Source organism: Idiotropiscis lumnitzeri, chromosome 5 (assembly GCF_059441095.1).
Source record: "Idiotropiscis lumnitzeri isolate Australia: NSW breed Sydney's pygmy pipehorse chromosome 5, RoL_Ilum_1.0, whole genome shotgun sequence".
NCBI classification, from domain to species: domain Eukaryota; kingdom Metazoa; phylum Chordata; class Actinopteri; order Syngnathiformes; family Syngnathidae; genus Idiotropiscis; species Idiotropiscis lumnitzeri.
Window position 1 is genome coordinate 20,855,892 of NC_142395.1, and position 26,591 is coordinate 20,882,482.

At 41.2% G+C, this 26,591-nt stretch overlaps 1 protein-coding gene across 1 annotated transcript; it reads left to right on the forward strand.

Moving 5' to 3' along the window:
• Positions 1-147: 147 nt before the first annotated feature.
• On the forward strand, positions 148-25,973 carry mmp15b (matrix metallopeptidase 15b). The gene is made up of 10 exons (XM_088295462.1): positions 148-782; positions 8,810-8,958; positions 9,565-9,687; positions 10,300-10,607; positions 14,823-14,984; positions 15,111-15,310; positions 17,607-17,745; positions 19,783-19,933; positions 20,360-20,478; positions 21,494-25,973. Exons 1-10 carry the CDS (start codon positions 660-662, stop codon positions 21,988-21,990), a joined length of 1,971 nt encoding a protein of 656 aa, XP_088151588.1. The 5' UTR covers positions 148-659; the 3' UTR covers positions 21,991-25,973.
• Positions 25,974-26,591: the final 618 nt, after the last annotated feature.

Genomic DNA, 26,591 nt, shown 5'->3' on the forward strand with positions numbered 1-26,591 from the left:
GGTGCAGCACTGTCATTTATTTTTTATTTTGCAACGTATTCTTTTACGGAAGTAACTTTTATTTAGCCAGCTCCTCCCCCACCTCGGTCACATCGTTTCCGGTTGGTCACGCTTTTTTGCGCTCTCCCGCCAGCTTGACATGGACACGCTCACGCGCAGCTCATCACTCGCATACTTGCTGTCCTGCTCGTCCTGCTTTTGGAATAAGAGCTTTTGACTCCGGACCCACAGCCGACTTTTAGCCCTCGTGTATTTCTTTCACGTGACACCGACTGCAAAGTGGATTAAAACGCTTACGTTGCCCATTAGGTGCTCAGGTGCGGCGGAGTTTCTCACTTTTTCATCTCAGGGACGCTTTCTTATCTCAGGAGGAGGAAGTTGTATATCCTCCGGAACAAACTCGTTCAAAGTGCACTTTTGTTTGGAAGGATTCTCTGCCTACTTCAACCTACTTACGAGAAACACTTGACAGACCCCCACCATGGAGGCTCAGTGTGTCTCCACACGCTGCACGGAGCTCTTTCCCGGCATGAAAGTCAGCCTCTAGTCGGCTCTTTTCCTGCTTCTTTTTTCTTTCACCGACAAGAAGACACCCAATACATACTCGCTTTTCTCACCGTATTGCACCGCGCCAACCACCCCTAAACAACCAGCGGACCATGGCCGGTTCTTCCCGCCGGTTGCTGTGGAGACGGAGCCTCCTCCTGGCGCTGTGCGTGTGGGCGCTCCGGGCGCGTGGAGCCGAGGAGGAGGAGGAAGACGGCGGCGGCTTCAACTCGGAGGTAAGAACGCCATGTGGACCCCAACTGGGCGACTTCCTATCCTAGGGTCACAGTCATCTGCACCGAAAATAAGCCAACAAAAAAAACAGCAACCAGAAATGTAAGGTGGTAGAACACCCCAATGCAACCCAAAGGGCATTCTCTTCAATGGCTTATAACCTTGTTTGTGTATTCCAAAAGCAACCTAAAATACAACTGCATATTAGGCTTGTGCATTCATCAGAAACACAACAGAGGTTTTACTGTATTTATTATTGTAATGTATAGCCACTATAATATTTGGCAGTTTCAACATTTTAGCAGTGTTAAAATGTACTCGGATATAATTACATACAAGCATATTTTACATAAGGTAAAAAATGGTACCTAATGAATGTTTAAACTCAACAGTTCTTAAGAACTTCATGGTCCCCCACTACTCATCGAAGGTAGGGACTGAGCCGAAATGTGAGTAGCGAAAATCTGCAAATAATTGATGTTCCCTTAGAATTGTCATGAAAAAGAAATCTGTGGGAAAATAAAGCGCATAAGCGGTCGATTGCGTGGGTGTCTGTGTATTTATTATATTTGTTCGAATAACAAAGCTGTTAAATAAAATGTGGCACTTCAACTAAGTGCCATAAAGTACTACTTTCCTATCGTGCTTGTGGGATTTTAATGTACACTGCATTTATAATGTACTGTAACGGTTACAGTCAAGTGAAGAAATAATGTCAGAACTTTCTCAAAATGTAAGATCAAGCTCACAATATATTTTGTTCACTTTGACATAATGGAGCGCAGTTATGAACATGCAAAATTTTAATATAATTCGAACGAAGCTGTGGCCTGTGTTTCGAACACAAGAAACATCGGACTTTGCGAATCGATTCCAATGATACCAGACAAATGTCATCTAAATGTCACTTCATAAAGATGGTTATGGTTAAGAACAGAGCTAATGCTGAAGCTATTACTGCCAAGCAGTGGAGCGTCTTTGTGTTTGTTTACCATTGCAATGACAATACGAGGAGAAAGAAAGTCTCTTTAGCGCACATTTTGATGGGGCTGTTAACATAGTTGACACTCTGCCATTTGTGTTTGTGTGTGTGTGTGTGTGTGCGTGCATCAGACAAAAGACAGAGGTTTTACACAATGTGTGGACTGATGAGCAACTCCTTAAACACTTGTTGCTTAATGAACATACATGCGTGTTTTGCGCACGTTTTTGTGTGTCTATGTGAGCGTGTGTGCATTAGTGTGTGTCAGCAACAATAGTATTCAACCCTCACTACCGGAAATAACATTAGGTACACCTGCCACACTATTTGTTGATTTTTGATGGAGACAATGACCAGGGTCAAGAAGATAAAATTAATTATTTCATAAATATATCAAATATTATTTATCATTAATCACATTATGATTAAATTGTAATTGACAACATATTCATTAGAAAATAATACTTTCTAAAAATAACATTTTATTTTTTTTTATTTATCAGTTCATATCTTTTTGCACTCGTATGATAGTTGAGATTTACTAATACTATCAGCATCATTTAATTTTCTTTCTTTTTGTTGGAGGGGGGGGCATGCAAATTATTCTACATGTCACTCCAGCGCATTATTGTATAGTCAGCACATTTCAACAGACGAACAGCTTATGTGCCCGGACACGCTCGTACCCAAAGCGTGATGTACTCACATCATGGCTGCAAAACACAAAACTGATTTATGCTGCAACAGCAAATACTTACATGGATGAGGACTCCAAAACAGAATTCTTCCCTGGCAGCTGCTTTCTTAAGAGCGGCCCGTCATTGTTGTTTAGAATCACGGTGGAAATGTGCTCCACTTGTTTGAATGTGAGAGCACTTGATTGTCATCTGGAGTGGCCTTTGACCCCAAATCCCACTCTGCTTTAATCGGAAGATCCAAGAGAACACTGACACCCGGTGTGTGTGTGTGTTTTCATCCCTCTCTATTTTCCTCTTTACATCAAAATTCATGTCTATACACCTGTGATATTTCATAATTACAAATGTGGTATATTTGCATCCTATTTAATGTACCATATATTCTACTATTACACTTCTCATGTGTAGCACAAACCGATGGCGGGTAGACAACGGCAGTCAATCGGATCTGTACGGCATGTGACGCACTCATACACAGTGCAGAGGCATGCTGGGTAGTGACAGGGAGGCATCCGAAGCGAGACAATGGCTCCTCTTGTTTCAAGGCACAAACCAGTGTGAGAGCAAACTTGAGGCAAAGAGGCGAGAGGACGAAACACGATATGGGCCTGCGAGCAGTTGAACGCTCAAATAAGTCATGTAAAAGATTTTAATTCCAGATAACATCGACAATAATATGTTCTACGCGGTCCGACTATTCTGATTAACGTTGCATTTGTAGAGTATAAATTAAGCAGCAAAATCCACCTGTTTGGGTCCATCTCAGAGGGCGGCCATTTTGCCACTTGCTGGGGATGACATTGTGGTTAAGGTCTCAACATGCGAATGTCACATGACCAAAGCCACAAAACAGTTGAGATGTGACGGTTGTTACCTGAGCCCTGAGCAACTGCCGTGTCATTTTTAGATGGATAAAAAAAACAGGTGGATTTTGCTGCTTAATCCATGTTCCACAAATGCGATATTAATCGTAATGCCGCATTTAGACGAGTGGGCATGGAACATATTGAAAAGTAAACTCTTGACATGTCTTCCCCTTTAAATGGTAGATTATATTACGGCTTAATTGTTGGAAAATATAACTTTATTCTCGCAAGATTTAGACTTTTTCCCTCAACAAGAAACACCTTTGTACTTGTAAAGATTATGAATTCATTTTTCTTGACAAAAACAACTTTAATTCTACAAAAAATAAAGTTATCAGCAGTTGGTGACATATTTTTCCAAGAAATCCGCTACTTTTTCCATTACTATGTCATTTCGGGATACTGCGTCACTGTTGTCCGATTGCCGTGTCGACAGTCTCTTGACGATTCCTGTTCATTATTCCAGCAGAGTTCGGTCTGCCCTTGGGTCAACCTTCTTGGATCCAGCTGCACCCACCAAATTGATTTGAGTGTTACGGATGATATTGTGTTTGACTTTTAAAACACTCCATTTGATGGATGATTTCCAAGACCGAGCCATTTACAAATGGCATTGTTTTGAAACATGGTGTCGCTTCAGCTGTGAGAAAACACCTCAGCAGTCAACATTATACAGCAGAACCTTTACTTTAACGGACTAATAGCAGGGCAGGTGTTGTCCGTTTAAAATAGTTTGTTAAATTGAAACACTTTTTTGTTGGCAAACTACCACGTCTAATACAAAGTGATTGAAATGTTTAGAATGTATTTACCTTACCTTTAAACATCACTGTGTTGGTCATGGCATATTTCCAAATAAATTCAAATCCACTTGCAAATACATTGTACATTATACATTGGATCCATTTTCAATTGCAGTGAACATCACATTAAGTGAGAATTATATATTGTGCGTATAACCAACCCACAAAACTGACAAAAATCCTAATAACACAGGACGCAAGAGGCTATAAAATGCTAACCAAGCTAGGAGCAGATATTTGAAAACAAACAGTGCTGCAACACGTGTAGAACATACAACAATACTCACGGGCATATGTTCTTTATCCTCTGACGAAAAAATGATTGCAGTTATGCCAATCGTCTTTGTGTAATTATTATGCAAGTAATATTCTGCCCTCTACGCACACCAGAAGTAGCAAGACTATGTAAATGCGCAATCAAGTATGAAATCATGATGCACAAACTGTTTCATTGTTTACATTCTATGCGATTAGCACAATTATGATGTGTTCTGGTTATTTGGTAGTAATAACTCAAGCTGCAAGGGGTCCCGGGACCCAACAAGTTTGAGAAGCTGTAAAACATTCAGACTCGTTCCGATTGCTCTCATCCCGCCTTCTGGGACTTTTAGAGGGTAAGTTGGTGTGCTGGGTGCTGGCTGCGTGTTGTACAGATGGCAACAGACCAAACCTCAAAATAAAAGCCGTGTTCCTATCTTGGCTGACATTGTAGTGGACACACACACACACATACACGCACTTAAGCACACACTCCGACTTTTTACAACTCTCAGTATATTGCCGGCTTTGGCAGGTACGATCAAGGACTTTCTGAAAGAACATTTAATAGATGGGGCCTCTCTCTCTCTCACACACACACACACACAAACGCACACACACTCTTGTTTTTTATTCTGATGAGGGAAGATGTATATCCAGATTTGATGCTTTTAGACGAGATGTGAAATGCGTACGTGGTATCCGAAGGGAGGCTTTTGTACGCCACCATCGATCGCCCTTGCAAGTGCTTTTAATACGCACCGGACGCAGGCCTACTGCGACCAATGGCGAACTACAACCGAGCTGCGTTGTCGCGTTCCGGCAGCTTTTCGACAACTATGATTAGCTCTATGCACCTCAACAGGCAGGGTTGGCCGGCAAATTGTTAAAATCCGTGTATAACTGACTAACGAGGATGGGGAGGACAACCAAAACCCCCCAAAAACAAGTGGCTCGGTAGTCGAGTGGTCATTTCCCAACCTAGAGATTGTGAGTTCGATCCGTTGTGACCATGTTGAAGTATCCTGGAACAAGATAGCGAAAGATCATATACCATAATTTCATTTTATGTACATCATATACGGTACATATATGCTGTTTTGGAGTAACAAACTCATGGTTTAATACCTTGTGGTTGCCACTCCTTTCTGAGAAATGTGTTCAACCTCAAACAAGAAGTCCTGACTTGCCTTCTATTGAAATTCTTTTGAATTATCTTCAACATTTAGGAAGTACTTTTCGACCACAGTTAAGTTCAGCTGGGTACCGTTTGAATGGGTTTGACCTTATAGTTGTCATTTCTCAAGCAGACAGTAGCACTTCTCCTTTCCCACCAACTTGAGTTGTGGAAGTGAAATGCTACACACCCTCTCCTTTCTCCCACGGGGTGTGTTGGGATCACGAGCAGCTGCTGTACCGCGTCACTGCCAAAGGGCTTTTTCCTCTGTTCCCAGACATGCCAGATGAAATATGGACAATAGTAGACCATTCCTTATGAACTTTAGACAATTAGCATTAGCATTAGCGTTGTGTGCTTTGAAGTGTCCTGATCTTTGGGCTGTACATCCTTGTCTAGTCTCATCTAGTTGACTGGTAATTTATATTTAGGCATGATTGGCATATTTTTTCACTTGGCGTTAACTTTAGTAGCATTAGCAGTAAATTGTGCTCGTGTGTGTACGTATGTGTGCGCAATTTCACACCGAGTAGCTCTCTTATCTGGAAACGGAGGTGAGTCAGGGTCATGTTCAGTTCAGCCTCTGTACGCCTCTTCCTGCTCTTGTACACTCACATACAAACACATACACACACTCACACACTCTTTTTTTCTTCTTTGAAGCACAGGTGCTAAGTGGGGACATTTGTTGAGGAAAGTGATGGCATGTAATATGAGGAGGTTTTGTGGAGCTGGCAAAAATTCAGCTACCACTAGAAAGGAAGTCCTGGGAACAAAGGACTTTAAGAATCTACTATGTCAGATGATCAAGTTGCTAAAATTTGCAGGTTGAGCAGTTTCAAGGGCGGTTCTTACTTGGTCAACTCATTTGGGATTTGCCAATTTTAAGTCTTTTTTTTATGGGTGAACAAGAAGTGACTTGCCATCTTTTTATGTATTGTTAATTTTTTTGCTTGAGATTTTTGGGGAACATATTGTAGCTCAAATGGTAAAGGGACTCTTGGTCCTTTGTTTTTAGCCTTAGCATCCACGGGCCACGGATTTCCGGCAAAGATTTTGTCTTAATTTTTGTTGATTTGTTTGACAGTCAATGACCATGTTGGCTACAGGAGGTTTGCTATTATTAACCACACCTTTATATTGCAAACATTTTATGTGCTCATGTGGCAATAGAAAATAACTTTATTAAGATTTGTTAGCCAGATAGCATGTTTGCCTGAATCATTTTAACTTACGGTCACAATATCAATAGAAAAATGTGTTTTCAAAAGAAATGTAATTTGTCCTTCTGTTTGTGTAGATTTTGTATCATCCAGGTCATAGTTAGCCACAAAAGTTGAATCAAGACTAGTTGTTTGTGGAATCCTTCATGTTTTGTTGGGTCTTACAAAAACATTAATAAAATGACTGGAAATTATGTTTTTAGGCAACCGAACGTTGTGTTATTTTTTGCTTCTCGGAACTGTTAAAAAAAGAGGAACCAAAAATGCAGGGAAGTGAGGCAGGAGTAACTAAGAAGGGTTTTTAATTGAAGAAACAAAAGCAAACAAGGAACGTAACTCATTAACTGCCATTGACGGCCAAAGACGTCAAAGATTTTTTTTTTTTTAACTCGGCTGGTAGTGAATGAGTTAAAAAAATTAAAATATCAAAACAAGTAAAACAACAGGGACCAACGAAAAACAATGACTTAGCAAGACAGACCGGGAGGAAGAAAAACTGGACATGGACACTGACGGGATCATCTCACATGGACAACTGACATGGGCAATGCACCGACAAGAACTGAAAGAAAACAGGGAACTAAATACAAACAAATTGATGAGACAACGAGGAGCACCTGGACAAGACACAAAGGGTTGGAAGGACCTAACTGGTTAACACTGGGGCTTGGGTAGACGAACACAGGTGGACACAATGAACATGATGAGACACACCGAACACAAGGAAAAAACATGAAACTAAATACAAAACCAAAAACCACAAATACAGAACATAACAAAAAAGTGTGCTATTTAGGCTAAGAATTTAAAGTGCAAATGCGAAGGGCTACCCTTCTGAGGTTCAAGTTCAAAGCAGAGCATATTTACTTTTGAAATGCTGAAATTTCAGGTTTCGGACGATTTGAAGCTAAACAATGGCTCTAAACTTTTAATGTAGTATCAAAATAGTAGTAGATTAATTCGATGATTGATTTCTAAACAACTGTTATATTTCATTTTCAAACTGAGCCACTTCCCAGTCAACTTCGTCCTGAGCAATGGTGGAATTAGTGTGACCAAAAGCCGAAGAAGGGAAGGGAGACTCGAGTTAATTTTTTACTCAATGGAAGGAGTGGCTGTGTCAACGGGCTTTATCAGCAACACTTTGCATTGTGCACGTGGGCGTGACCCGCAGGAGTGTAGATATATCTAATGTCTCAGCATTGTGTGTGTACGTGTATGTGTGTGTGATATTAAGTTTCAACGCAACAGCTGAGTGTATCATCTGGGATTCAAGTATCACATTTTCTCCCTTCCAATTTGTGTTGAATCGGCAACCCTCTCAGCACACTCACTCACTCACTCGCACACAGGAGATCTGCCTTTTACGATTCACGTAAATGCACCAGTTCACAATCATTTGACATAAGGTGACAAATTACAAGAATTAAATGGAATTGACGTTTTGTTCTGAATAATGCTGTTGCTGAAATGTCGTTCCAGTGTGTTTGACGTCATTAGAGTTGCGGTCAACACTCTGATTGACGTCTAATCACTGAGCACATGAAAGCAATTCAGCAACTTGGGTATAAAACAAGTCGTCGAGTATTAGAGTACTTCGATTAAAAAAACAGCCAGCCGCAGCAACAATTGTTGGTGAAATGCATGACAGTAATACGCCGCCAAATCTTACTGAACACGGACATCAATGACTTGGTATGCTTTTATTTTGAAGTTTTTCCTGGCAGCTAGTAATGGCTAACTTAACTCATCTTCCCGCCCCGAGGCTGGCATTGCCATCATAAATTGTTGCCACCAACACCAACACAATGCCATCCTGAAATCATGTTCATTGGCTAATTAAGGATGCCTTAAAATCTCAAACTAACTACACTTACAATGTATAATGTAACGGTGGCAAGCAGCTAGCCGCTAAAAGGCCAAAATGACTCTTTAGAGTTTGATACTGACAGCATGTCACAGTTCCTATTGATCAATTTTTAATACATCGTTATCTAAAGATGCTTTGTACCGTGTGTGCAGTCTTGGCTGCGGATGTACGGCTACCTGCCTCAGGCAAGCAGGCAGATGTCCACCATGCGCTCCACGCAAATCCTGGCTAATGCCATCAGCGACATGCAGAGATTCTATGGCTTGGAAATCACTGGACAAATGGACCCCCAAACCATCAGGTAAGCATTGCACGCATTTTGAAGTATTCACTAATCAATCATTTTTTTTGAAAATATATTAGTTATTTCATAATGTTAACAAAGCGGCGTGAACATATTTCTTTATTTTTTGCAGTCGACAATCATGTGATGAAAGTCCGGTAAAAGGCAATTAATCGATTCTGTCTATGATAATTTATCAGCTCATAAAAGCAGTTTTCAATATTTTTTTACACCCTTGACCAGTTTTATGCAAAGGGCATTTTTCAAAAACCCAAACGTTGCAATTGTTGCACAAATATGTGCTTGATCGTAGTAAAAACAGAAATCATCATTTTATGAGATTAAAGTTTTTTTTCGACATACAGATATAATATGATAACTTATTTTGGTATCAATAGGGCAACTTTATTCAACATTACAAATTGTATTCAGTAAAATCTGCCTTTAACCTTGAAAAACAATACACCTATTAAAAAAACGGATTCATGTATGGATGTCAGATTTACGTGATCACATCTCACAATTGTATAAAATTTTTGAGGAACCCAACTTAGGTTATGGCTTGGACACAGTTTGAAAACCAATTGTGTAGAAACATCAACATTTCTTATTTGTCCCCCATAGCGCCATGAAGAGACCTCGCTGTGGCGTGCCTGACAAGTTTGGAGGCCAGATCAAAACCAACGTGAGGCGGAAGCGCTATGCCCTCACCGGACACAAATGGAACAAGAACCATCTCACGTACAGGTGATCAAGCAACTACTTTATTTCATATCAGCACAAAAAAATAATCACAATTGTCAGTAGAATCACAACCACAATCATCGTTATTGGCCAAATATGTAAAAAACACACAATGTGTTTGACAAAAGGAACATTTAGGATGCACCGCATTCTTTATGTAACGTTCCGGTACCATAAGTGCTTTAGTACTGAACAATGACAGCTGTGCAAATGATGCAGAGAGTTATCAAGCAAAAATAAAGTGACCAGTCGTGCACTAATGGTGAGGCGCTACTTTTTCAAACAAATCATAAAGGTAATTAATTGGTCTCTTGGTTGTCATTTTATTTTCCTTAGAATCAATGTTAAACAATATTTTACAAAGACTTCCAATTCAATAAGATTTTGGCTAATGAATAAAATGAACAGAAACAACAAAATTCCGTGAAAATGTTTATTTTCCATCACACTGCTGCATATGAAAAAAGATTAGGCCTTTTTATAACAAAGTGCAGTTATAGCAATAACATTTCAGTCTGATTTGAGTTGAGCTGACATTCATCACAAATTGATTTAAAAATTGGTCAGACGAAAACAAATATAGACTGTATGCATTCCTCTTTGTTACACCCTCAGCATCCAGAACTATACCCCCAAGATTGGCGAATACAACTCCTTCACGGCCATCCGGCAGGCCTTCAAGGTGTGGGAGAGCGTCACCCCACTGACGTTCGACGAAATCCCCTACCAGGAGATCAAGTACGGCCGGCGTAAGGAGCCTGACATCATGCTCTTCTTCGCGTCGGGCTACCACGGTGACAGCTCCCCGTTTGACGGCGAGGGCGGCTTTCTGGCCCACGCTTACTTCCCCGGGCCCGGCATGGGCGGAGACACGCACTTTGACTCGGACGAGCCGTGGACCATCGGAAACCAGAACGTACAAGGTGAGAAGAGTGGGCCAGTGAAGTATAGTTGGATGATGTTTGCTATCTTCATGCGAATGAAACTAGTATCGATGTTGCGGCAGTTAACCCTTTAAGCTAAATATTTCAAGGCAATATGAAATTAATCACAGGCAGCGGTGATTCTGGCAAGAAATGTTGAACGGGAGCTGAGCCCTCCCTTTTTATGGCTCATAACAGGAATCATAATGTTAAGCTTATCTATGGCCCCTTGCAAGTTTATTTTGCTTTCTAAAAATGTGCGATCTTTGTTTTTTATTTTTTATTTATTTTTTTTTGTGTGCGGCTAGGCGAGGTTAATGGAATTTCAATAGCATAACCAGTGTGGTCATGGAACAAATTCAAGTCTTTGCAGGACATTAAAAATATATTTCTACTTTTTTATCTCGGTACATTTTTGAGTCTGTACTTTTCTACTTTTACTTGCGCACACGAGTTGAATGAGTATTTTTCTTGTAATTTTTTATAACAAGTTGTTCTTGTACTTAATAGTAGCGCGTGTGAGTACTTGTCAATTAGCAATGAGAAAATATAGAACGGCAACAAAAACACAACCACGCATAAGTGCTTTTTTCAAAGACGGGGCCTTTGTTTGAGTTGCTTTGTAGGAGTGTGCGTGTTTGTGTGTCTGAATGTTTGCGTATGTATAGTTGCTCAACTTTCAAGTTCAAAGTCTCCTATTGTTCTGGGGTTTGTTCAGCCAACAGTCTGTGCCTACACCCACTTATAGATGCCAATTAATTTTTACCATTAATAACTGATTGCAAGGTGAAACTGCCACCATCATGTCCACATTTTTATTTTCATTTCATACTATTCAACAATAGTTTTAAATAAATTTTACGGGATAAAAATGCAAATTGTGAACAGGCGATGGTTAACTGTACATCTCAATGCGCTCTAGGAAGGTGCGAAAACATTTTCACAGAGTGAGTTACTTTGTGCTGCGCCATTCTAACAAGCTCTTCTTCCACAAGAGTCATCCTCGGTGTTTACCCGAAGAGCAACCGAGTGAGACGGCGCATTTAAAGACCGTCAGATGCGTTCGTCTTAAGCTTGAGACGAAATGGTCCTTTGGCTGCACTTTGAGGCCTTAATCAGTTGAGTGCGGTAACAAAGAGGGCCGTCTACGCATGGACCCCAGTCGAACATACTCCCACTTAGAGTGCCATACACACACACGTGCAAATACACACATACACATGCTGTGGCTCAGCTCAGCCACCCTGTTCTTTGTGTGTTTGTAGATAAGAGGGCAGAAACGACCGCTGTCCCGAAAAGGGTGTAGGTGTGGGGGTCTGCTGTTAAAGGATAGACAACAATAGGATGTCCTCCGTTTGCATAGGATACGCAAAGTAAATAAGGAAGCAAGCAAGGCAAAGAAGCTTTAATGTAATGCAATGTAATTCACATAATTAGACTGAAACCATTTACAAACAAAAGAACTAAAGGCTTTTAACAAAACAAACAAAGTAAAGAATTAAAAAGTCAACATACTAAAATTCCTAAAAGAACCTACAGTGCAAGAAAAAGATTTTTGGAAAATTCACTCGACAACTGCTTTGAAAGAATTCAATCATAGGAATGGAAAAGACTGGATTTAAAAGGATTCACACCTGGGGCTTCACTTCACTTCTGTTGTTATCTTATTCCATTTGTGGGCAGCATAACTGCTAAATGCTGCTTCACCATGTTTGCTTTGAACTCTGGCCTCCACTAATTGAGCCGAGTCTACAGACGTCAGAGCCCCCCCTGGTTTTATATTCCATTATCATTTCTTTTGTGTATTTTTTACTTGTTTCCTCTAATTTACTTATTTGTGTCTTTTTCTTATATATATTTTTTTTCAATATTTAAGAAATCATTTTGGGTCTTCTTTTGTTTTTTTTGTGCGTTTTGATTTTTTTTGGGTGGGGAGTCATCCTCGTTTTTGTGAGGAACCAATATTGGAGGTTTATCAACGCTTTTGAAGAATTATTTTTTTTGGTTCCAAAAATATTGTATCCCCAATTTTTCCAATGCTTTTTCATTGGGCGTCTCTTATACGTGGACTTTAGCTATTCCCGGGTCAGCACATGTTTTTTTCCATATTTAACATTTTTGTCATGAATCTGGTTACGAGATGTGTGTGGTCCTAAGTGGGCCACCAGTAGCCCTGATGAAATAATGTGTCCCCCTCCCTCATTTAAGTTGTCTATCCCTGAATTATATTATGGCCAAAATTAGTTTTTGCCCCATCCGGGGCTTCATACCAAATGACGTAATGTAGATGCAAAAATAGGTTTGAGAAGGAAGAACTTTGATCTTTCTGGGTGAAGCGAAGCAAACAAAGCGTGGGTGTCCAAAAATGTTCTCGGATGTGTAATGAATTTTTCACGCACCCGCTGACGCACCTTGAGCAGAAGAAGACAAAGAATAAGCAGTAGAACTTTTCTAGTCAGTTGGCCGTAAAAGGTCATATACTTTTTATGCATCTTGTGTGAGTCAGCCATTCTCCTGGTCAACTTCTCAGGCGACAAACAGACTGCAGCGCCAAAGAATGACGGCTGAAGACGAAGAAGAACACCAGGCTGAACTTTTTGTGGGAAATGGCAAGCCCAAGCCAGCGAGGCATTGCCATGGTTACCTCACAAAGGTTTCTTTATCTGGGCTCTTTGTTAGCGCTTGGCTAGCCGCACAATGCTAATGTGGCCACATTCATGTGACTTACAAATTGTACGCAAGTGTATGTGGGTACAAAACATGTTTTTTTGTGTACAAAATGTGAAAATTAATTTTTTTGTAGGTTATTCATTCATAACTTAGCTATTTTAATGGCTTTTTGCAGTTTGAAGAGTGAATGTAGTGAAGGTTTTAAGTGTTTCCTCACAATCTAAAATAGTTGGGTCATAAATAACACAATTACACTGAAAAAAATGATAGCTTGAATTGACTCATTTTTATTTCATCGTCTAATTGGACACAATAAAATCATCTGGATCCAGATACATATTTCGTGCAACCACTTGCCGAGTGAATTCAACAAAAACTTTTTGGGGGGGATTGGGTCAGCTCTACAACTTAAAATATGTAGTTGTTTTCTACGAAACGATCCAGAAAGTTGGATAATTACGTCGGTCCAATTTTGACTCAAATTGCGTTCTTTTTTACTCAAGTGTGAAATAATACTACAAAAAGCCAAAGAAAAAGCACTTTCGTCGAACGAATCTTTGCCTATTGACTGAAGTGAGCCATACACACCATTTTTTGTGACGCATTTCCGCTGAAATTTCGGGTCAAACTCCAAATTGTTGACCCTTGAGGAGTAACAGTTAACCTAGTTCATAGTTCAGCATTGAGCCAAATGCTAAATGATAATTGAAGGGGGTCCCCACATCACTTACAGGGTTATGTCGGTCACGTCATTTCTTTCCCTATCCAGTGTGGCGAACAAGCACTGCCCTTACGGCCGGCGAAATGTGCGATCCGTATCAGCTGCCAGGTCATCTCTTTTGCCTGTGACATCATCCCGGACAGAACAATGAACAAACGCCATCCTCCGCTTGCTAGACACTCCTCTGTGATGTGCTGGAATGCAGGCCAGATCATCAAATCAGATTGTTTCCAGATTCTCACTTAACTGTTTTTAGAATCAAAGCACATGCTCATTATCATGTCTAATAAAGTTTAATGTTCTACATTTCCCTCGTGGGATTAATGAGATAAATCTCAATAGATGGAGATGGAGTCGATCCTCACAGCACATTTGTTAACCCTTGAGTGCGGCTTCAGGCCGTTTTTGCTTTGGTGAATATCCCCGTGGATAGTCATAGAAAAATGTATTAATGTTAACTGTGCTCTGTAAACCAGTGATTCTCAACTGGTGAGTCAGGAGACATTTTTTGCAAAATTTGCAACACCAGTTGAGAACCAATGCATTAAACTTGCCTAAAATCGCACTGGGCAAGCGAGTGTCAAAAAAAAAAAAAAAAAAAAAAAAAAATCCCCTCTGGGAACAAATCTCATGTGCCAACATTTAAAAAAAGAAAAAGGTGCAAATAATAAAACTAGATGTTTTTTTTAATGTCTTAACAGTTTTTTTGCGAAATTCCACGCATGTTAAATAGCTAATAATTGCTAAAAATCTAGTGCTTGCCTTATTGTGGAATCAGATAAAAAAAGTTTAAATGAATTCCTTTCCTTGTATGTCCCGCGCAGGCAATGACCTGTTCCTGGTGGCCATCCATGAGCTGGGCCACGCGTTGGGCTTGGAGCACTCCAACAACCCGCTGGCCATCATGGCTCCCTTCTACCAGTGGATGGAGACGGACAACTTCCAGTTACCCGACGACGACCGCAGAGGCATTCAGCAGATCTATGGTGAGAAAGATGCCAAGAATTACTCTCTCTACTATCAAGACAAATGTGCTTGTTATTTGTCTGTATTGTAACCAGTCAGTTTTTGGATCAGGACGACTCACGTTAACAGTTTTGTCTATTGTGCAGGTACACACGACAACAAGCCCACTCAGTCCTTGCCCACCGTGACGCCGCGCCGCCCGGAACCCCGGCCACCACATAATCCACCTCCTCGCCAGCCTGACCGGCCCAGGACCACCGATAGACCAGACCACTATGGACCCGACATCTGTGAGGGCAACTTTGACACTGTGGCCATGCTGCGCGGAGAGATGTTTGTCTTTAAGGTAAGATTCAGCCTGCTGTTCCATCCCATATAGAATTTTATAACATACATACAAATAATATAAATAACATATAAAGAAAAACTTCAAAGTTGTCATGTTGATAAGCGCAATTCCTCATGGCATCACGTCTCTCCTGCATTCCACATTTAAATGAATCCAAATGGCAGGTGCATCAGCGGCGGGCCTGTTTCCTATCATGTCGCCAGAGATTGTAAAACGACAGGGTGGCTGTGTTTTATGAGAAGGCGCGCCAATAAAGCGGCGAGGTGTGATCAGGTGTTTGGCCTTAAAGACCCTCTGGATCCACACAGACGTGAAGAAGTTTGCTTTTCACCAATAAAATGTTCCACTTTCACCTTAGTCAGCTGGCATTTTAACAGCCGTTTTTCTTTAGGCACCACTGCATGCCTCGAGTTTATACCCATTGTGACCAGGTGGTTTCACATTTACACGTTGTACAAAGGTTAAACTCACGCTTGACACCTAATTAATTACCCCCTGGTCAACTAATTTTTACTACATTTTTTTTAATCATGGATATAAGTAAACTTTACTTTAATAGGACTAACTTTTAAAAGATTGTGATTTTACGGTTTTCATCCATCCATCCATTATCTGTAGCGCTTTTCCTCACAAGTGTCGCGGGAGGTGCTGGAGCCTATCCTAGCTGTAGTGGTTGCCAGCCAATCGCCGGGCACACATAGACGAACAACCACCCGCACTCAAAATCACACTAAGGGACAATTTAGAGTGTTCAATCAGGCAACCATGCATGTTTTTGGAATGTGGGAGAAAACCGGAGTACTCGGAAGAAACCCACACAAGCACGGGGAGAACATGCAAACTTCACACAGGAAGGCCGGAGCCGGAATCGTACCCACGACCTCTGCACTGTGAGGCCATCGTGCTAATCAGTCGAACACCGTGCCGCCATAAGGTTTTCATAATAATAATAATAATAATAATAATAATAATAATAATAATAATAATAATAATAATAATAATAATAATAATCTGTAAAAATTATTCAAAAATGAAATTGATCAAATATAAAAATATTGCAGGACCATGAAAGGCAACATAACCTGGGCTTTCTTGTATATATTTATATTTTTGATATAATATTATTTCAACTGAGCAACCTGGACAAAGCGGTGTCTTTCTCGTACATACGTCACAGTATGTCCCACTTGCCAGTTGCTTTGTGTTGTCTATATTGATGATAGTAAAAGCCATTAGGTTGAGCAGCTCTCTATCTGAAGTCCGGCCGTCCTCTGAAGCGAGTCTGATTGTCTCCTATCTTTACTGCGAGTGTGTGTGACGCTCTCCATGCATCTTTTGTGTTCCCCACAATGAACACAGAGTAGGCCTTTTAGCCCTTAAATACACTCATGAGTACAAACTGTTCTTTGTTACTGTCAAATGGTCTCTTGCAGAAACTTTGAGTGTCAAGTGATTGAAGATATTGAGCGTTTAACATTTTGTGTGTGTACACATGAACGTCAATAGTGCGATAAAACTTTATATTTCTTGCTCGTAATAACATCAAGTGTATATTTGAGAAGTCTCTGCCAAAAATTTTAAGCGGGTTGGCACACTCCCTCTCCCCTGCAAGTCCTCCCTAAAAAAAGTCAAGGCAAAGCCAATTTATAGCCAGTATAGGCTTTGTGTTTCATGACGTAAAAAAATGCTACCATATACTTACGTGAATTGAAAACAATGAGCACATGAGCACTCCGTTAGCAAGGCAAACACAGCCGACTAGTTGCGCTGATGCAGCAAACTGCGGCACGTCATTTATGTGCCTGTCCTGTAGTTACAGTCGAAGAAATTGGACGTGGCTTCTTTTCCTCCGCATCAGCTGTTTGTTCCAGTGAAGAGTCGTACATTAAGACTTTTATTTGATTTCAATGGCGAACATCAACGATTTGCTCGCTGCACCGCAGTCGATTCCCGCCTCCTCCTGACAGGAAAATAGCGGCTAGCACAAATCTTGTCTGCCCTCCTCTCTTGCCCGTGAAGGACGAATCTTCGGACGCTTGCCAAGACGAAGTCGCGCTGAGCATCGCACCGTTATTTTATCCCCGGACGGTCACGGTAACTAACTCACCGGCTTATAAATGGACACGCTCGGTGTAAATCTGTCTACCGTACCTAAATTCAACCCCGCTTACTTTGCTGCTTTTATTAGCCTGCCCCGATATCAGTCACTTGAACGTTCTTTGTAACAAAATGATCATGATGATGATAGTGGGCTCTAAAACAAATTATAATCTAAGGCTCTTGTCTCCAACAGGGCCGTTGGTTCTGGAGGGTTCGCAGGAACAGGGTGCTAGACAACTACCCCATGCCCATTGGTCATTTTTGGCGAGGTCTACCCGGAGACATCGACGCCGCCTACGAGAGACACGACGGACGGTTCGTCTTCTTCAAAGGTGCGTTGGAAACACACAAAGACAATCTAATTTGAGTTGTGGCATTGGGCCACGCTTTCTACATCAAACCAAAATGGCAGTCTTCCTGTTCAATTTGGAGTAAAGTTCCTTGAGACTTTTCCATGATAGACATGTCCGCCCAAGTCCATGTTGATCGCTAAAACTGGTGTTACACTTTCTAAGAATCTGTAAATTAATCTTGAATATTTGATTCTTTGCTCCATCTGCATGAAATGGTGTAGGCAAAAAAGCATGGCAATTTCGTGTTACCCGCAGTCTACTCTACGATACTGGCATCCGTTTATTTGGATGGCTTCATTTGGATTGTTTGTTATATTTTATTTTATTTTATTTTTTAAAATACAAGCTCTGAAATTGGCCCAAATGACGTCTATTCAATTTCAGGGCATGGGTCGTTGAAACTTTTCCATGTGTCCTGTTCATGTTTCCACCCAGTTTTGAGTTGATTGGTTAAACTGGTGTTAGGGGCTGATTGTTCATTTCATTTTCGGATAATTCTCAAAATAATCATCATATTTGATGCCATGTCCCATCCACATTAGATGGTATAGGGAAGCAAATTTCACAACATAGCTGGGCCCATTTGACTAGGATACCGTCTTCTGATTGATACACATTTATATTTGGGATTGTATGCCCTATAATCAGGGAATAGAAACATTATTTCCTAAAAAGTAGAAAGATTTTGTGTTCTCGTTTATTCCTGCAGAAATGTCAGACTTATGTAATCATACATCACAATCAAATCAAAGCTTTTGAATGACCTACAGCTAAGTTAGGTAGTAGTAATTTACACTTCTTTTAAAATGATATGACGCAATAATATATTGCAAATTATCCCAATCCATTGATTACGGACCCCAGTTTTAGAACCTCTGCTTTATCATATGATATGGCACACATCTGAGATCAATGAGGTCAGTGGTGAAATGTGTGCATCATGTGCCCAGACACAATATACCAACTGTATATACACAAAGTATATTGAATTAAATACTGATACATTGTCATGTTTTCAATGTATAACAGATTGCGAAGCTTGAAGACATAAGGACCACGCCTCCCCTCCACATGTAATGCATTCGCCATAAATCTTCCTTAGAGCGGCTCGTTATTTATATGGCGAGTCCCCGAGAGCCGCTTGTCTTTTTACAACCCTGCAGCCAGTTTATTCAACCAGGAGGCTTTGATGCAGCCCAAGTCTGGACTGTGGAGGAGGATGATGATGAGAAAGAAAAGGAGAGTGATGTCATAGGCAAGCCTCCCAGTGTGACACTGGGACGCACGCCAAAGCTGGCAGACCTTGAGAAGGAGTGAGAAAAGTGTAGATCTGAAGTGTCTTCTCTTTATTAGGTCTCAGATTCTCATGTATTTATAATGCTGAATTGTTTTAAACAGTGAAGTCTGTTGCTTGGAAATTGAAGATATTTGGACACTTTGGCTACCAGGTCATGTGTGGGGTCACTGGTTATGTACATGCTAACAAACGAAGTCAGGTAAGATCGTAAAAAGAAATCAAACCTTTGCTTCGTGGACATAAGAAAGTCTTGGGATATCACCTCCACAACCATGACATCAACTTCTTGTTCTGTCCAGATGCAGAGAGTAAAGCATTGACTTGAAAGCATGAGGAGAGGGAGTGAGGGGGTGGAATTGAAGCCAAAGGGGGGGTGTAATTGAGCCAAGAAGAATGGTGGAATCCCCCGTTTAAGAAACAATAAACCAGTGAGAGCTGACGTCAGACGCACTAATCGCAATGTGGCGATGCCAATCATATGCTTTGCACGCGTAGTGTCAAATAATTCGTAATTCTTGTGAGGTAGAGGTAGGTGTACGTTATATATGTACAAGTCATGAGTACGTCTCAGCTCATAACCGTCACGTAAAGTCGAGTCTCAAAAATACCCGGTCAACATCAAGTCGAATCTTTTATGTTTTAGCCAAGCAAGTCATAAGTCCTCATCTTAGTGAGTTGAGTCAAGTCATGTGAGCTGGCTTCTCTTGTCGTTCCTCCAGAAAACCGATTCTGGCTCTTCAGGGAGGCCAACCTGGAGCAAGGCTACCCTCTGGAGCTGGGGCATTATGGCCACGACATTCCCTACGATCGCATAGACGCGGCTATCTGGTGGGAGCCCTCCGGATACACCTACCTCTTTCAGGGCGATTGGTAATACAACAAACCCCTCAAATTCACCTACATGCTAATGAACCCTTAACGCATAATTACTAGACTCAAAAGTCATTCTTTGGACATGTTCCAGGTCTTTAAATGTACACATGTGTACCTATAACTGTAAGAAGTCAAGAATTTATCGTACAAAAAACAGAACTGCTGAGGGCACTGATAAAAACCAGTAGTGTATGCACTATTTAGTCCTTTTATGGAAATGGAGTGAGCATTTCAAAACAATCTTGACTTACTCATGCTAAGCTTTGTAGCACCAGACCATCGTTTGATTCCTAGCCAATGCAGAGTGTACTTTTTATTTTCTTCTGTTGAAAACACCTGATAATTTTAATGCTGTTAAAAATGTGTTTTTTGTATACCATAAACCAGGTATGTGAATTTTTTTTCATTTGATTTGGCTCACAGGTATTGGCGCTTCAACGAGCAGTCACGCTCTGCCGACAGAGGCTACCCGAAGCCTGTCAGCGTGTGGGGGTCTTCTGTACCCTCCACTCCCAAGGGGGCCTTCCTAAGTGACGATGGAGGTGAGTGCAGATTAGCACAGATGAGGAAAGACGAGCAGAGTGCTTCCTGAGTGGAAGTGAGATGGATGTGATTGAAAGGTAGGGGGGCTGGGTGAAAAGACCCCAGGGAGGTCTTGAAACAAAGAATGAAGGCGTGGTTGCTCAATTGCCAGAAGGGAATGTTTAACAACACATAATGCACTGCTCAAAAAAGTAAGCAATGCTGAGATTTGGGGTTTCAGAATAAGCCTAAAATGCACAATAGCGAATTTCAGGTGGACCTAAACCTTTGAGTTAACGTTTTCTTTTTCGTAGTGAAAGTTGTGTCCAAACTTTATTGTCAAACATGCTCAAAACATTGTCCGTTATCTAAGTTTGTTGACAACTGGATAATTCAAATAAAATGACAGCTATAATCCTTTTCCGTTTTTAACTGTAGTACAAATCATGTCACAAAATTAGGTCTTTATCGTCAAAGATGCTCAGAACATTACAGTCATTATACAATACATACATTGTACATTTTTTTTATATATGTAGATTTTTTTTCATTTTGTCAGTCAAGCGCCTTTTCCACAATTGCATGTTTTCGAAGGCAGCAAATTTTGTGTGTGCGTCAGAGTTCGTCAGGGTTCGTTCAATGTCGCAAAACATTCGCCAGACATCCGCCAGACATTTGCCAACCGTTTTAGTAATTTTACTTGTCTCAAGGGAATTTTGAAGACGTTCAAAAGAAAAGTACAGGCAAACATCTGCCAGATGTATGGCACATGTTTGCCTATTGCGACCTTGATTAACCCCGATGAATCCTGACGTGAACACACATTTTTCTACCTTTGCGAACAGTTGTAAATTCTTCACCACTCACTGGGATAGAGACTTAAGTGTGGAATTCTACTCGCCCCCTTGAATCTTTATTTTTATGGACCTGTCAAGACCCAGCGTGGTTACATCGATGTGTTTTCAGGCTTCAAACTAAGATAATCACAACATTAAAATACTGTGGTCTGATTGTGTGGCTTGTTGCCTCTGCCAGCGTACACCTACTTCTACAAGGGCTCCAAATACTGGAAGTTTGACAACCACCGCATGAAGAGTGAGCCGGGCTACCCCAAGTCCATCCTGCGTGACTTCATGGGCTGCAGCGTGGACCTGGACCCCCCAGACACAGACAGTGACGATAAATACCCCAACGTAAACCAGCCGCCGTTCAACCCGGACGCCGGGCGCGACGACAACAACAAAGTCGACAACAAGGACGATGAGGACCAAGGCAGCGACCGGACGGATGGAGATAAAGATGCCGACGAGGACGAGCGTGAGACCCGCGAGGAGGACACCAATGAGGTGGACGTGATTCTGAAAGTGGACGACAGCCAGGAGCGGACCATGAATATCCTGATGGTGACCATCCCCCTGGTTCTGGTGCTGTGCATCCTGGGCCTAATCTACGCCATCATCAACACTCTTCAGAGCAAGGGGGCACCGAGGCTTCTGGTGCACTGCAAGCGCTCGTTGCAGGACTGGGTTTGAACCCTGAACTCTAGATGGACAGATGCTCAGCATAGCTTCCCGCAACTCATTGAAACAGGTGGTAACAGACCCATGTCATTACTGTGCTGACTAGGAACGGACATTACAATCGATTGATGGATCGTATGTGATTGATTGTTTAATCATTGCAATCAGGGTCAAACTCAGTTTTCCGGGCAACATCGTAGTTCTGGTTTCCCTCAGAGGGCCTTTAAGACTGAAAAACGTCCTATCTACATGCTGAATATGAATGAATATTCAAAGCCCCGTTTAGCAAGAAACTTGAAGTAGAGACATTTACATTTGCTTTTGTGGGCCACATAAGTGACTGAGTGTGACACCTTCATTCATTTCACCGATCGATCCATCAAGGAAAACTAGTCCAGTGCCCATCTCGAGCCTCGCCCCCCCACGGTGCATCGACTGTAGTCTATTTATACAAGACAAGTTTGCACATTGTTTGTGTTCATTGGGTGTGACGTTGTTCTTGTTTTTTTGTTATTATTGGTTAATTGATTTCTAAACCAGGAAGTCTGCTCTAGTCCTGGCTGCTCCATCCCTCTTCTTAACTCTCACCATGGTACACTCAGTTTACGTTCAGAGGCAGCCTGACAGCCCGTTTGCTTGAAAGATCTCTCCCCGTCTTACAAAACCCCAAAATATCCCCTAAAGCCAGATTTATTCAGCAACATGACATTTCATATGCACGTCTAACATAAGTAGAGCCACAAAAAGCCTGAAGAAGCCATGCCTGAAAAGACATACCGGTAGGTAGTTGACATCTGGGTTTGAAGCGTTTGTGGGCAGACCAACGCATGACATGTGGACCTCTTCAAAATTTCATCCCCTGTCGTCATTTTCACTTCGCAATTTGATATTTGGTCGATATGACTACCACAAGTTGACCGTGCCAATTTGGCAAATTCAAGAGCTTTTTCAAAGACAAAGTACTCCGTGAGATTTTGTCCCATTGCTCATGAATTTGAACTTTGTGTACTAGGCAGATGGACAACAGTACAATTCTAATTTGTCTGTAATAGCAATGTTGTGTAAAAGTGGTTGACACTATTGGCTGTTTGACCAAAATGAGAACCAGGTTGACATAAACCAACCACTCGTTTCCCGCTCGCCACCTTCCAAGTACTTTCTTTGCCTTCTTTGGTAGATGTTGAAACGTGTCTGTAAACACTCTCTAAAAGGAAGCACTGGCCTCAACTTTATGCATCTCACTTATAGACAGACTGGAGAATTGGAAAGTCACACAGGAAGACCACCCGTCGCCTCCACTGGGGGGGTCAAAGCTTGGCTCCGTGGGTTTAAAACAGGACGTAACAAGTACAACTCAGCCGTTTAACGTTGCGTTCGGCCTCTAATGGACTTTTTACAGCAAGCACTTATTTGTAAAGATGGTGCAGCGGTGGGAGGTGGTCCGGGGTGGGCAAGCCGGATCTCATGTGAACGGCAGTTAATCCGCTTCATTAAAAAACAGCAGGTGTGCTCACACGCCACCAGACCCCCGCTGACCCAAAAACTTGAACCCCAAAAACCCCAAACACGCTTTCATGTGGTAAGAACAAAGAAAAAAATGTCTTATTTTGACTTTGAAGGGATCCCTCAATCCATATTTACCCCCATCTCCCCAACCACTGATGAGAAAAAAAAAATTGGCTTGGTCGCACCACTTGTAATTCTTTAAGAAATGAGTCCCTGTAACCAGTTTTGCTTAGAACTTAAAATTTCGTTTGCATGTCAAACATGAGTAGGCCCACAAGAAATTCTCAACACGCTATGCCTGAAAAGACAGGAAGTCTGACGTTTTGGTTCAAAATGCAAAATGGGAGCAGAATTCCATGAAAATTTGATAATGCCATTTGGTGAAAGCATTTGGATTTGAAGTGTTCATTTTAGGCTCAGTTTTTGATATTTTAGTTATTTTAGGTTTTGATGCCTCGACTAAAGTTGGACATATTTAGTTGTGGGACCCATCAAATTCATCTTGATTTTGAATCAATACAAGGGAATCTAAAGGGAATTATTCCATTCCAAATTTTAAGTACCATATTTGCCTTTCGAAAAGAATCAAAGCGGTTTTTGTCACATCTTATCCGTTCACCGTCCCTGTTACCCATTGAACAAAAATGTAAAAGTACAAGCAAAATTCACTTTATTTGAAAGTCTTGCCAGAATTTTTCAAAAGTCCAAATGTCAAAATCGTGTTCGTCTTGTTACCACTTCCTGTTCCCATGCTATCAACGTAGTTAGCTTTAGCGCTTTGTCACAAGTGGTAATCCATTACCACTACAGGTACGAATAGTGCAACAGAATGCTGCTAGCTAATTATCATGTTTTCTAACAGGATCACCACCTAGTGTGTGTGTGTCTCTGTATTTCAGTTTGATGTAAAGCCAGTGAGCTACACGCTAACGCAGAACATGACTTCAATGGCTGATGTTTTATCTATGCGGCTTAGCTTAGCTTAGCAGCTCAGGTTTCACATGCATAGAGAGAACAAATTTCCTGCCTTTTGAGACATGGAAAGAAGGGGAGGGGGCAAGTACACTTTGTAGATCTCAGGCAAGGAAGGCTAGTGGGAAAGGGGGACAAACTGGCAGTGTGCCACATGACCCAAATTCCCTGTGTAGCCAAGCAGCAGCTGGCTGCGGAGGAAACCTGAGCTTTCAGTGGGAACGCTTTGTGTTTACTAACTTTAAAAGCCTCAGTATGAACACTGACAGACGACCTGCCCTACCCCCAAGACTATCACCTTCTCAAGCCAATGTCCCTGAATCAACTCAGGTTCATGAGCCAAAATAATTTCAACAAGTTCATACTTACACTTGGGGATGTGCGTGCCAATAAAACAAATATCGTAAGACCACTTATTACTCCCCACCGTTTCTTTTGGACAATTAAAAGCTCTGATATGATTGTGACATTATTATCGCATACATCAGAGATCCCTGCGATGGGAGAGCTAACTGGACGCGTTGGTGCATTGACAGGAAGCAGTCAATGGCGGTTGCCAGGAAACGGTGTCATCTGTCCGTCTTCAATGCGGGCGGCGGGGGATGGCCGATGGCAGCTAATCAGCGCTAAAAGCAGACTCCCACCCTCCCACTCCCTGTGTCTCTTCTTTCCTGCTTTTCACCTCCAGACATGATCAGTCGACGCCAGATGATCAGGGTGACTCAGCAAAGTCTCTGTGAGGTGACCTTGATCTACTTGTCTTGCAAAGAATACTGAAATCCACATGATTGAAATGCTTGTTCAGCATATCATCCACTGTCTTTGCTATCCCAGACTTAGCACTAAATATGTTCTATATTTAGTCCCATTTCAACCTAGTGGTGCAGTTTGGATTGGTAGAACTGATCAGCCAGTGGGGTATGTTGGCATGACATCGAAGCATTGCAGTCATTCGGGTTGGGGAAAATTTCCTGCTTGATAGAGGGCATTTATCTGGAATTTTAGTCCAATTAATTGAAGTGACTCTCATTGCCAGAGAGCCATATTGAGCCAACATCAAAACCCCTTCCTGGTTTAGAACCTGGTCCTTAAACCTTCCTGGATGTTCTTAAAGTTCTATTGACCTGACTGTGTTGAACACAGCTCTCCTCCCAGCAAGGTAGAGGATGCTGGTCACTTTTGGCGCAGCTTTTTATTTTTTATTTTATTTTTTTGTGCGGGTGGTGGGGGGACTGTTGTTTTTGTTGTTGTTTTTTGACACATTATCCTAGGCACCCGTTCAGCAGGTCCTCGATGATTGTCAGCATCTCACCCTCTTGTGACCATGAGGATTCAATCGCCTGGTGTCTTATTTTAATTTTTCTTTCTTCATGTGTGTTAATAACATTCCAATTAGTTGACTGATTGTTTTGAAGATTTTATACATTAGTGTTGTGTGTGTTCACCTCTAGTTGAGTGTTTTAACAAAGCCATGCTGGACATGTACACGATAATAAAAACAAAAAACACTCTTTGAATGTTGTGAGTCGTGCTTGTAAAACATGTGACTGTGTAAACGTTTTTGTATAGAAATAAGGAAAATGTGCCCAGTACAGTTTTCGGTCATGTTCAACTTTTTCGTCAAACAATTCAGTGGCTTTGAGCAAAAGTTTTGTGCATTTTAATACATTTAAGTACATATTCGAGATTTTTTTGGTACATTTTCCCAACAATTTAGTACAGTTTGACAAATATTAGTAAATTTTACTTCACATTTAATTACACATATGTACAAGTAAGTTTAACACAATTTCAAAAATATTTAGTGCATTTTAGCACACTTGTAGAATTTGCACTATTTTCTTCATCTCAGAGTAATTTAATATTTAGTCCATTCTTTTACATTTTGTACAAATTACCGTACGCTATGTTAGTGCGATTTTGTAAATTTTAGCTGACATTTTATTACGTTTGTCACATAAGGTCATGTTAACTCATTTCAAGACACATTTGACAGCACTTTAGGCACAAATTTTAGCCCTGTTATTTCTTATTTTTTTCCCAATTTAATAAATATGTAGTATGTTTTAGTACTCAATCTTCAGTCAGGTGAGCACAGAGGTATTGTGAGTCATTTGTCAACTTTACTGCATTGT